The sequence below is a fragment of the Dipodomys spectabilis genome, unplaced genomic scaffold, assembly GCF_019054845.1.
Source record: "Dipodomys spectabilis isolate Male_0828 unplaced genomic scaffold, ASM1905484v1 ptg000095l, whole genome shotgun sequence".
NCBI classification, from domain to species: domain Eukaryota; kingdom Metazoa; phylum Chordata; class Mammalia; order Rodentia; family Heteromyidae; genus Dipodomys; species Dipodomys spectabilis.
Window position 1 is genome coordinate 8,229,018 of NW_024870772.1, and position 12,301 is coordinate 8,241,318.

At 31.9% G+C, this 12,301-nt stretch overlaps 1 protein-coding gene across 4 annotated transcripts in view; it reads left to right on the forward strand.

The window, feature by feature from the left end:
• Window positions 1-12,301, forward strand: part of Pcdh9 (protocadherin 9) — an 886,374-nt gene that overhangs the window by 573,001 nt on the left and 301,072 nt on the right. For 2 of the 4 annotated variants that reach the window (XM_042685825.1, XM_042685826.1), the window contains one exon: window positions 6,235-6,310. In XM_042685825.1, the coding sequence (XP_042541759.1) occupies window positions 6,235-6,310 (76 nt within the window). Of the gene's footprint in view, window positions 1-6,108; window positions 6,311-12,301 lie in introns of all 4 variants that reach the window. The other 2 variants (XM_042685823.1, XM_042685824.1) reach the window with 1 other exon arrangement.

Consider the following 12,301-nt stretch of genomic DNA (forward strand, 5'->3'; position numbering starts at 1 on the left):
CAGAATAACATATTACATAAAAATAAAATAGAATCTCTAAACATTTTCCAGTTTAGAGATATTTTTTGCTGAAATAAAAGTAAAACATATTCATACATATTCATATATATATATATAATTCTATCTTTAAAATTCATCTACCTTATGTATGTATGTCTGTGTTTGCTAATATCTCTGTGCATAGCTTGATAAATAGATAAATATATAGATAAATAGATTACTTTTCAAATTCAGTGAAAAGACATATATCAAATTTAGGACTAAAACTTTTTGAATGGCCTTTTAAATAATTGTCTAAAAATCAAATTTGTATCTCTTGAAAATTACAAATACTATATACTATATATTATTTATATACTATAAAAATAAAGGAAATAAATATCTGAATGTTTTAGTATCACAAAGGTATGAATAGAAATTTTGCTATGTCAAAATGATCAGTTGTAATATGTTTCTTGAACAAACAACACTACTTTAAATACTTTGCACATACAAGAGTCAAAACCAGTCTATGTATATTCTCCCCAAAAGACACATTTATACTTTATCTAAGAAAAAACATATACTAAACATTTTATACTTAACAATTACTTGTAAATATTTTCCATATCAAAAATATTAATGTAATCATACATGCTTCAAAAAATTGCATCTTTCAAAATTTTTGAATATCAGTTTGTCATATAGTTTTTCTTGTAACGTTTCAGTATTTTATGTAAAGAAACACTGATTTTACGACTAATCTTGGCTAGTGGGAATTCCTCTACATAATAGGTCTGAAATTAATTGTGCCCTTGAACATGAGTCATTCATTGATAAATGCAGTTCTATACCAGCAAGAAGTACACAATGGAAATGTTCAAGTCATTACTGGGATTTTTTAGATGACTCATTTGTTTAGTCACTCTTAAAGAACAGTGCCCATTGCAAGTGTATTCTCCCTAGACAGTTTGAATTTCCTTTTATCTACCCTCTACAAAACTGCAAGAATAAAATATTATAGGTTTTAGTAAATTTCTGTAATCCTAAATACTGAAATCCTATAAAGAAATGAGGATTTCCTGCCTGAAGAATGTTAACTTGTACCAAAAAAAAAAAAAAAAAAAAAAGGCCTAAAATCTAGGGAGCTCTAAAAAGCCTAAGTCACCCAAGAAGCCCCTCAACAAACAAAATGGTAAAGAAAATGTAGTACATATACGCAATGGCATTCCACTCATCCATCAAGAATCATTGTGTATCATTTATAAGGACAAGGAAAGACTTGGACAAAATTATATTAAGTAACCTAGAATCAGAGAAACATAGCTTACATAGTTTCTCTCATTTGTGGTAGAATGTTTCTATAAATCCACAAGTAAACATAGTGAATTACTTGTGAATTACTTGTAAGCAAGCTTACAAGTGAATTAACTAAAGTGTAATAGACTCTAAGGAGAGCACAAATAACATTTTTTCCTTTTTTAAAAAATTATATAATATATTGTAAATATACTGTACATGAGCAAGGTAAGAGTCCATTTCATATTGAGCAATGTTACCCCCTTTGTTTTTCCCTACTATCCCTTTCCTCCCTACCTCCCCTACTTCTCCCTTAGTGCTCCCCCGTTCCCCCCCACAAAGTTGTAAAGTTCATTTTCAACATAGTGTCTTGGGCACGTCATTGTTACAGTGAGTCATCCTGCAGCCTTATTTCAGCATTTTGTTATTTCTCTTCCCCTCCCCAAATTAGAAAAATGTGTATACAAGATGCCAGACACTAGAATAAAAAACAGTGACAACAGGGGTTTTATCATGGGGGAAGAACATCAAAAGAAACAACAGAAAAATCACAGAGTACATTATAAGTACATTAAAAAAAACAACAAGAAAGATATAAATCTCTTGTGTCCCTATGTTGGGATTCATTTCACTTAGGATCAGATTATATGGTCATATGTACACAGCTTTTGACCTCTTCTGCTTGTCCTAGACATATACTAGTTATTACAGATAAGGGGAACTATGGGACCAATTCTTTAAAAGACTCAGTCAAAGCCCAGTAAAATATGTACCAGGAAAAGGGTATTTATAAAAGGTGTGGGTGGGGCCAAGTAAAGAGGGGAGAAGTTTGAAGGGGATATAGGGGGAGAATGCAGGCCAAGAATTCATCGTATATACAACAGAATTGAGAAATATAAAGGAAGGATGGGTTTGGAGGGGTGAGGATTTTAAACTGGTGTCACAGATGGAAATGCATAGTACACATAAACTGCTTTGTTAAATTTAAGAAAAAAATCAATATATATCCTAAAATTAAGGTAAGTTAGCCATAGGGAGAGTTGGTAGGGGTGGGTAGGAAGGCTGCAAGGGGTGATATTGTTCAAGATGCACCAAATTCATAAACTGCTTTGCTAAGTAGCAACACCTTTGTACAAATACTTTAAAATTATGTATATATATATATTATATATATATATATAATATATATATATATATACACCTGTGTACAGGTTAAGTGTAAAAAGAAGTCTTTAGTGAGCTCAAACTCCTGTATATGTGTATACGTTTTTATATAAAGTGTTGTTGGTAGAGGTTCCTCAAATCATTCCTCTAAACCATCCCTTAAGAGTTGCATACTCCCCGACAGAGCCATGTATGTTTATGTGACATTTTTTGCTTGTTCAATTTCTGTCAGAATTCACATAAGAATCTCTGATGGAAAACAGTGTAAATCAGTCTAGGTAGTGATATTTTCCATCTATTCTTTCGCTGGGCAGCTAGGATCTGGAGTAAACTATCAGTGATAAATCAGGTAAACAAATGTGACATTCATCCATTAACCAAGCTGTGCCAATAATAATAATAGTAATGACGGTGTTCTCCAAGGGAGAAAATTTATTGGGTAAGCAATAGATTTTGGAAAACAAAATATAAGTGTCTAGGCTCTGCAAAATCTGAAGTAGTCTCAGGGTCATATGTGTTCAGGTTCAGTTAGAGAGGTTTGGACAAAATTTATAACTCCGATTGAGTTGTATTTCCATAAGTGTAAGCCAAGGAACAACATTTTCAGAGGCAATAAATAATGACTTCTCCATCTTTTTCTCTCTAAATATATAGACAATTATGGATAATGGGCACTTCTTCCAGTTCTCATAAGACTGTCTTCCCTACCCTGCATTATCATCTAGAATAGTCGGTGAGAACAGGCCCTAAGCAGACTTGCAAGCACAATATTAGTCAAAATTGTTTCACACATTTTCTTCTAGAACAATACTTGCTTTCCCTGCCAACCCCAGAGAAGATACAACGCCATTTAAAACTGCCTGATCATCAACAAGACAGTAATTAAACATGAAGCTTTAACTTTACCAAATTATAGCCACCTCTTATTTAGTAAGACATACAATATGGCCCTGTGATGTCTTTCTGTTCCATAGCCAGGAACTCATTCACAGATAAAGTACCTTGAACTGGGCCATCTCTACTAAACAAGAGCTCCAAACCAGATGACTTCTGCCTTGTCATCTGGTTCCCTTCAATTTAATTCAAACAAGTGTTACTGAATCCTTAAGGTCAACCACATCTGTTGTATGCTGTTTCTCTGCACCTCAGATGTCAGCATTTCAACTTATTCAGATTCTATCTTATATCTCCTTTGATAGTTTATTCTCTACCTACATCAATTATTGTGATGAAAACCTAAAGATAAATTTGCCTGATCAATTCACTTCATAGTATAATATTCATGTTGGAATTCATAGTTCATATAGATCAGCACCTTCCCCTCTCAGCAGCTTGATCAATTGGGTACAGTTCTGCCAATTAAGTCTTAAACTTTTTTGTGTCAAATTAATTAAGAAGTAATTTCATAAGCTACAGCAGTTTGAACATTATATCAATCTACTTCTAGTGTCTCATTACAAAAAAATACACTGAATTTATATTTATTTTTTTATTCTCACAAAGTGTTAAAACAACACAGTTTTAATATATGTGAGATGGAATATTACAGTTATCTTTGCAACATTTTTAGGAATTTCTTGCTTCTTATTCTCAGTGCAGTCAATGTACAATGCATACAGAAGATGCTCAATAAATACATACTTTAAAGTCCACACAGGAAGAAATGCTGCCTCAAGGCATAGACAGTGGTGCACACATGCTGATTCTTATGAGAAAATTCATTATAATTGAAACAACAAGTATGCTTACTATACTTGCCACAAATAAGTGTTTCTCATCTATAATAAAGTAGATACCTCTCATTGGCTTATGAAGCTTCCATAAATGATTTATAAGACTAAAGAATAATCTGTTGCATTAATTTTCTTTTTCTTTTTTTTTAATGTTGCTTCTTTTCATCAGTTGAGAGTTAATGAAGGTGGACCCTTCAGGAAATAACACCCATGATAACTTCAAGACTTTTTAGCTGGATAATCACTTTAAAGGCATGTTTGATAATTATGTATAAAAGAAAATGTGATCAATGTTCTTAAAAATGATGCTACATCAGAAGACTACTACTATAGATTAAGAGTTTATGAAATAGCAACTGTAATGTAGTGATCGCTCCTACAGGGAAAATTTATGAGAAATAAAACACTGAGATAAGTAAAAATGAGGGCAAAATCATTGTACAAGGAGAAGTACATTCAAATTTGGCTTGCCTTTTTGATAGGCCTCACCTAGGTATATGGCAAAAAATTTTGAGAGGAGAATGATGCTCTGAAGAGTTGTGCATGAAGGTGAAATGTGCTACATGAGACACAATTAGTACCGTTTATGATTATAGTTTATGTGATGTTGGTGTCAGTTCATTAAAAATGTACTGAACTGTCAACTCATTTCATACAGGTCATTGACCAGCAATAAAGTGGGATCAGCTCTTCTCCATTATGACTCTGAGCTGGATTTGAACCAGTGACTCATAGAAAATAGGTTCTGTGCTATTCTCTGTCTATAAAAGCACATTTATTGAGTTGTGGCAGGACTATCACATTTGCTTCTAAGTACATTCCTGTTTCTGTGAAATGCAATTTTTCAATCTTCTCTTGAAAAGTACAAATATTCAGTTTTAGGAAATGCTTCTATTACATTTTATACATCTTTATATTATGTATGTTGTTTATTTGTTAATAATGCCATAGCAACTGAATAAAAGCAGTCTCATAAGGATATGACATTGTAAGATATTTGGCCACTAAAACACAATGAACATAAGTTCAGCACTATAGGACCAATAAATATTTCTCATCTATTTCTCTAAAACCTCAAATTTCACCTCACATTAGCAGTTAATATTCACATATTTTAAGGATTATGCCAGCTACAAAGAAAACTAATCTGAGGTTTGTGCTGTAGTGCACAAAGCTAATATTTATTGCAGTAACCAAAGCCATGCTATAGCTCCCTTCTGAGAATGGCATTGTAAAAATACTTACTAAAGTAATATTCTAGTCACTTTTCAATTGACATGTTTTAAAATTTCCCAAAGCAAAGGCGAGTAGAAACATCTGGACTAGGAGGTAAAACAACTTACTAATGTCTCAGTAATTATTTTTAAATGGTCTCATTTCATAAATATCGATTGCAAATTCACCAAATGGGTTATATGAAATAATAATTTTACAAAATTGTTCCAATTTTGATTTAGAGACAAATAGAAGTCTACTGCAGGAAATATCTTAGTGAAAAAATTAACACTTACTTCGTAGTTGCTACTCATTCAAAGGAAATAGAATACTGCTTTATAGATGCATCCAATAACATTTATGAGATAGCTACTAATTTCTTCCTAGATTTATGTATGTATGTTTTTGATGGCTGATATAAATATCCTCTTAGACTTTCTTGTCATACTAAAAAAGAAAAAAACTTTACATTCATAATATGATCTTGAATTACTCAAGATTGAAATTCTTCTTGGTATTTTGCCAGTTGGCCATTATCCAATAAACGACAAATGGTGAATGATTGTTCTTAACTTTGTTCTTGGTCTTATATATTTTACTTTGATTTTACTTTGTGTCATTTGTGGAAAGACTTGTTTGATTTTGTTGTCTGCTGCGCGTGAGGTTTTGCTTGGGAGGAGCGAGTGTTAACCTGCATGTCCTGTGGTCTTCTTTGTAGTCGCAGCGTCGTGTTACCTTTCACCTCCCCGACGGCTCCCAGGAAAGCTGCAGTGACAGTGGTCTTGGGGATCACGAGCCGGTGGGTAGTGGAACCCTGATCTCACACCCTCTTCCTCTGGTTCAGCCACAGGACGAATTCTACGACCAGGCCTCTCCGGACAAGAGGACCGAAGCAGACGGGAACTCTGACCCCAACTCCGGTGAGTCCCCATCTAAACTTCCAGACCTCCTTGTCTTGCATTTGCTGTCCACTTGACCTTTAAACAGTAATCCTGCAACAAAAGTAAATGGGCAGATTTTTTTTTTTTGCTGATGATTTATTTTGTGTTGTTGTTAACGTGACATTCTTTGAAATGGATAAAGTGTAAAGTGCTTGATATATCAGCTGTGAAATTAGCACCACACATTTTTATTTGAAAAGATATAAAAGAGCAAAGATGATTACAAATACCGTCAAAAGAAGTCATTTGTTCCAAGATATTCTGCTATCCACGATAATTCCTAGGTGAAAACACGTAGAAGAAGATAGAAAACATACAGTTAAAAATACGGCCCACGAATCCTGTGACAAAACTTCTATGTAATTGTCATTCAGAATGCTATATTGAACCCTTTGTAGAAATAACAGGCTTAAATAGTGACGAAAGTAAAAGTGAAAAGGAAAGATACCCTTTGTACTATATTATATATAGAGAGATAGATAGATTATGTTTGGATTGTTTTTTTTTTTTACCTATATGAAAGCAAAATGTATTTGGTTACACCTTTGTTCCCTACACGTCCATTTCTCACCCCATAGATCCTTGCTCAATCCAAGTATACCCCAATGCCGTAGCCTGTGGAGGAAGTCTTGAGTAACCTATACAATGATTTTTGTCCAGAGTGAATGAATGAATGAATGGACCAAACAAATCACCCACAGTCCAATTTCATTTTAAAAAATCTATAAAATACTTTAATGTCTACACTATAATAAGGGTATAGGTTCTTTATTTAAATTAAAATTTATTTCCTTGTGAGGGTGGTTGATCAAGTCTGGGGGGGTCTTTGCATGCTTTAGGGCTTGGACTATGGGAGAAACCTTTCTACCTTTCTCCCAATATTGCTGTGAAACTGAAACTGAACTTAAAACTCAGGCAATATCTAAGAATCTAAAAGCTAACTAACAATCAGAAAAAGACATACAATCTACAAAAGAGAAAAAGAAAAAGATGTTTTCTGGTTCTTTTAAAAACTCATCTTGAATTTGTTTCAAATCAATTGGCTGAAGTGAACTTGCAGTGACTTTTCCTCACTTCTCTGGCTATTTAGCTCCTACTGCTTCAGACATTAAAATGCCCCTGGCATTTTTATGATTGAAGTGGGAATATCACAAGGAAGTAAAAAGTGTAAAATAACTTTCTTAACTAGGTTCATTCTAGTAATCCAGCTTTGCTGTTTTCAAACTTCCAGAAGTTTAAATTGTGCCTTTCTGTATATCGTAGGAGGTATATTGTAGATGTACCTCATCCTTTCCCTCCACTTCACTTCAGCAATGCCATTTTCTCCCGGGGCTAGGTATAGGTGGCTGTTTCTACATTAACCAACCTGGGAAGCTAAATTTGCACATTCTTTTAGACCACTAGACCATTCAGTTTACTCCAAGCAACCATTTAGAAAGATCTTGGAATCGCTATGCCAGCTCTAGTTTTGCTATTTCAGTTCCCATGTCCTGGTTATATAAGAAACACATAAGTGCATCTTTTTACTCCATGTATCTAGGTACACTATCTCCAAAGAAATAAACTTGCATTTGGTAAATTTAGGGGAGCTTATAAACTTTTTTATTCCTCTTGATTTTATTACATATTGATTTTTAGACATGAATCAGTATAAGCCCCAGTAAAATCTAAATGGTTCCGTTAAGCTAACATTTCATTGTAGTAGGTGGGAATATTAGGATAGATAGCATTTATATAGTTATTTCTATATTTCCTAGCTGACAAATTTCTCTTCTCAATTTTAAACATTTGTAGCCTATATTAAGTAAAAGTGTCAAACTAGTTTATGAACAGACTTTTTGGAAATATACGAGAGTATTTAAATCTTTTATTTGGGCTTGTATTGAAACCAAGAAAAAAAATTTGCATTTTAATTATTATCAAAGATTGTTTCAGGACTAGTCTTCAGAGTTATCAAATATATTTTATAGAGTAAACTTCAAACTGGTAATAATATATGTATATATATATATATACATATATATATATATATATATATAGGTAAATAATTTTTACTTGCCTGTAACCATATTGTACTGTTTTCCTTATAGCCAGTATGATGAAGTATTTTAGAAGTATATAACATGTCAGAGTGAGATGAGTTTTAAAAGTTGATGTTTGAGTAATATTCTAAATAGATTAGGAATTTTACAATATTCAATGAGAAAACAAATGCAGCTTTTACGATATACCAACTATATATATGGACAAAGTGAGAGTTATAACCACAAATATTTTGTATCTTAAATTATGTTTCTGTTCAGCCCAAATCTAGCTTAGAAATATCATTTTAGAGAAACAAATATACCAACCTCATTTTACAAATACAATCATTATCATAGCATCAATCATAGAGTGCACATTTGCCCACTTAAATTGATATTTCTCTGTTGGGTCCCATACAAGGAATAATACATTACTAAATATATCTTACATGTAAAGCAATTTGTGTTTAAGTACAGACGCTAATTTAAATGTATACTAAATGAAAGTGTGGTTTTTGCTTTACAACAAATTCAAGTTAATTTGGTGAAGAGTCTATGGGAAATTCACTGCTAGAAAAACATGTTAGAAAGAATCATCTTATTTCCATCTATTAAATTGTCAAGAGATATTTTGAATACTTGAATGAGATACAACTACCATTAACTGTATTTTCTTCTGATGTTCTCAAAGAATATATATATATATATATATATCATCATATATATGAACACACATATATAATAATAATATATATGAATATGTATAAGAATATATAGAAGGAGAAAAAACAAAAATTAAACAAGAATGAGATAAAATTGGCACATTAATGATTGGTGAATTGAGCTAGACCAAATGAACAGAAAAACTATAATTTAGACTAGAGAAAAATTTTATACATATTTCTCCTCTTTCTCCTAAGCCTAGAAGATGGAAGATCATATGTGAATTTTCCAATCAGACAAAAAGAGAAGCAGAGAGACAAAAAATATCTTGACTAGCCTTTACTGTATGGTTAAGCTAAACTGCTTTTAGCCAGAACTTCATACAATATAACTATCTACTAAAACAGTGATTCTTCATCCTGTGTAATAGCACTGGGCAAGCTGACAAATGGGAAAAGACAAGGAAAGTCCTATAGTCAAGCTTCATTTAAGAAGTATTCACAATTTACACCTAATTACTCATGGAAAAAGATTCAATGTATTCCAACATTCAACCCAAAGTGTTGACTTCAAATAGAATAATGTTCAGTGTAATGTCTTTTAACCAGAAGGAACAAAGAGTCATAGTCTAGCAAAGTAGTAGTATTAATAATAATCATCATCATTATTACTACTATATGGTGAACTAGTTTAATCAATAAAACATTGATTGATGTTGGCATTAGATGATTCTTGGATGGTTGCTATAAAATGATGATTTGTTATATGCTTTAAAATTTCTAAAACATCAATTTTAAATATAGTTAGAAACTAATAGGAATGTATGCATGGATATGAAGTTCATGAAATTGCACTTCATATTTTTCCTTTACTGTATAGTTTTCTTTATAAAGTACAGTCAGATGTTTTTTACATATAATAATTTTTTACATTTAAATATGTTACCAATGGTGCAGATGAAAATAAGTAGAATTTTTGCATAATTACCTACACATTTTTAAGAACCGGTATTGATAATTGCTTCCACAAAAGATACTTAAGTAAATATATATATATTTCAAATATATGTTTCAAACCTTCACACTGGAAATTAGCAATAAAGTCATTTACTCCACTCTGTTTTTCTTGTAGTAGACTGGAATCATTTAAGATAGGGCAGGAAGATATTCCTTTGTCAACCAGATAAAGAGCACCTCTATATTCTAGGCATATCCGTATGCTGGAACACACACAGCCCTCTGTCTCATAAGCAGCACACATGCACTGCTTTTATTACATTGCTTTTTGTTTTAACATCAGGCACAGACTCATTCCATTGCTAAACATCAGTAAATCATATTTTGTTAAGAAGTTAACTCATCAACATGATTACAAACCATTAATTCCAGGAAAAATGGTAAGAGTATTTGAAATAGAAAACTTTTTAAATTAAAATATAAGTAGATTGAGAGTAAAATTTATGATAATTTATGAAAAATTATATCAACAAACAGTTGTATGATCAGAATAGTGGCAGGTTATTACCATTAATTCTGAATTAAAGTCTTAATCATGTTCTATTGAGATACATGAATTATTTTATGGCTTGCATGTATTTAAATGCTATTTTAAAGGATTTTCTTATCTTGGGGTTCATTTCGCCTAACATCAACTTGTCTGACCATATCTGCTTGTCTCAGACATACACAAGTTTTTCCAATTAAGGGAAACCATGGGACCTATGAACCCCAAGATAAGGACTCAGATTCTTTTTCTTTCTTGCTATTGTTTCTAATATATTTATAAGATGATTTGTTGCTTTGTATGTCCCTCCCCCACGGTATAACACCGGTTTTCACTGTATTTGATGTCGGTATAATTTTGGGGGGGGGAAGGGAAAAAACAAATTTTTTAAATAGGGATACAAGTGGACCCATTGCAACAATGAGATGTACAAGATGCAATGTCGAAAAATGAATTTTACAACTTTGGCGGGGAGGGAAAGGGGAGGGGAGAAGGGAGGCCAGGGATGATAAGGGGAAACAAAGGAGGAGGCAACAATGCTTGATAAGAAATGTGCTCATTACCTTGCTCGTGTAATTGTAACCCCTCTGTACAGTATTTTCACAGTAACAATAATAATAATTAATTAATTAAAAAAATAAATAACGGATTTTCTGCTGCTTAATCGTGTACAAAAGAGCTCAATCTGTCTTGCATTTCAGAATTTGCATGAGCTAAATTGTGAATTATTCATGACTATGTATAGTTTTGATACATGCTGATCGATGATTTTGGTCAATATTTATTGACATCTGCTTGGGAGCCAGGAATTCTAGGGAAATTGCTATGTTGCTTATGGTGGCAAATTGGATAGCATTATAAGTAAACTGAAAAGAAATTTAAAGTTTTTGTTTAAATCTACTTTGAGGTCATTTGCTTAGCAAATGAACTTAAGAGTACCTTAACTGATTTAGCTACACGAGAGCGAATTCAAGGAAATCTTTACAAAACTTATCAGTTAGTCAGAAAAAATGGCAAAGAACATTAGGAAAAGATTGCAAAATTAAAATGGTATTGTTGAAAAAGTATTGGAAAACTTTTAGATATTTGAGTTTTTACACAATTATTAGTGGGTTTTGGAAGTAACATAGTATTGTGATTAATAACACACTGTGGAAGCAGACTACACCTTCACTCCAGAAAAGCAGGCTGCAACATAATTCAGGCTCAGGTACAGATTGTTGCTTTTAGATATCATTAATAGATGATGAACAGGTGTAGAAGAAAAGCCTTAAATAGTATAATAGTTTTAAAATTAAAAATATACCTTCTGAATTTATTACTATACCGCTGAAAAAAGAAATTAAATTCTAAAAACATTTTTTGTCATATTGCAAAGAAATTTTGTCTTTAGACAATTTAGGTAAGACTTAAAAATATTTCTCATATGTAATAAATAATTTTAAATGATCATAAGTTACAAAAACTTAGAAAATTTATTTAGGAAGACACATTTATTTTTTGGTCCAGGAACTTCATTGCCTTAGTTGAAATAATTTTTCTTATTGAATAATATCCAAGAAATTTGTATATTTCTTGTGCATTATTACCATTTCATTATTTAAAAAAAGACTGAAGTATATTTCCTGTATTATTTAATATAGTTAGCATGAAGGAAATATCTTCTTCTGGAAGGTTTTATTTAGATGTATCAAGTTTAAGTTTGACTTCCATTGCTCATGATAAATAATCATCTTTGAATATATATATTTCTTTGAAAGATAAAAACTACTAGTAAAAA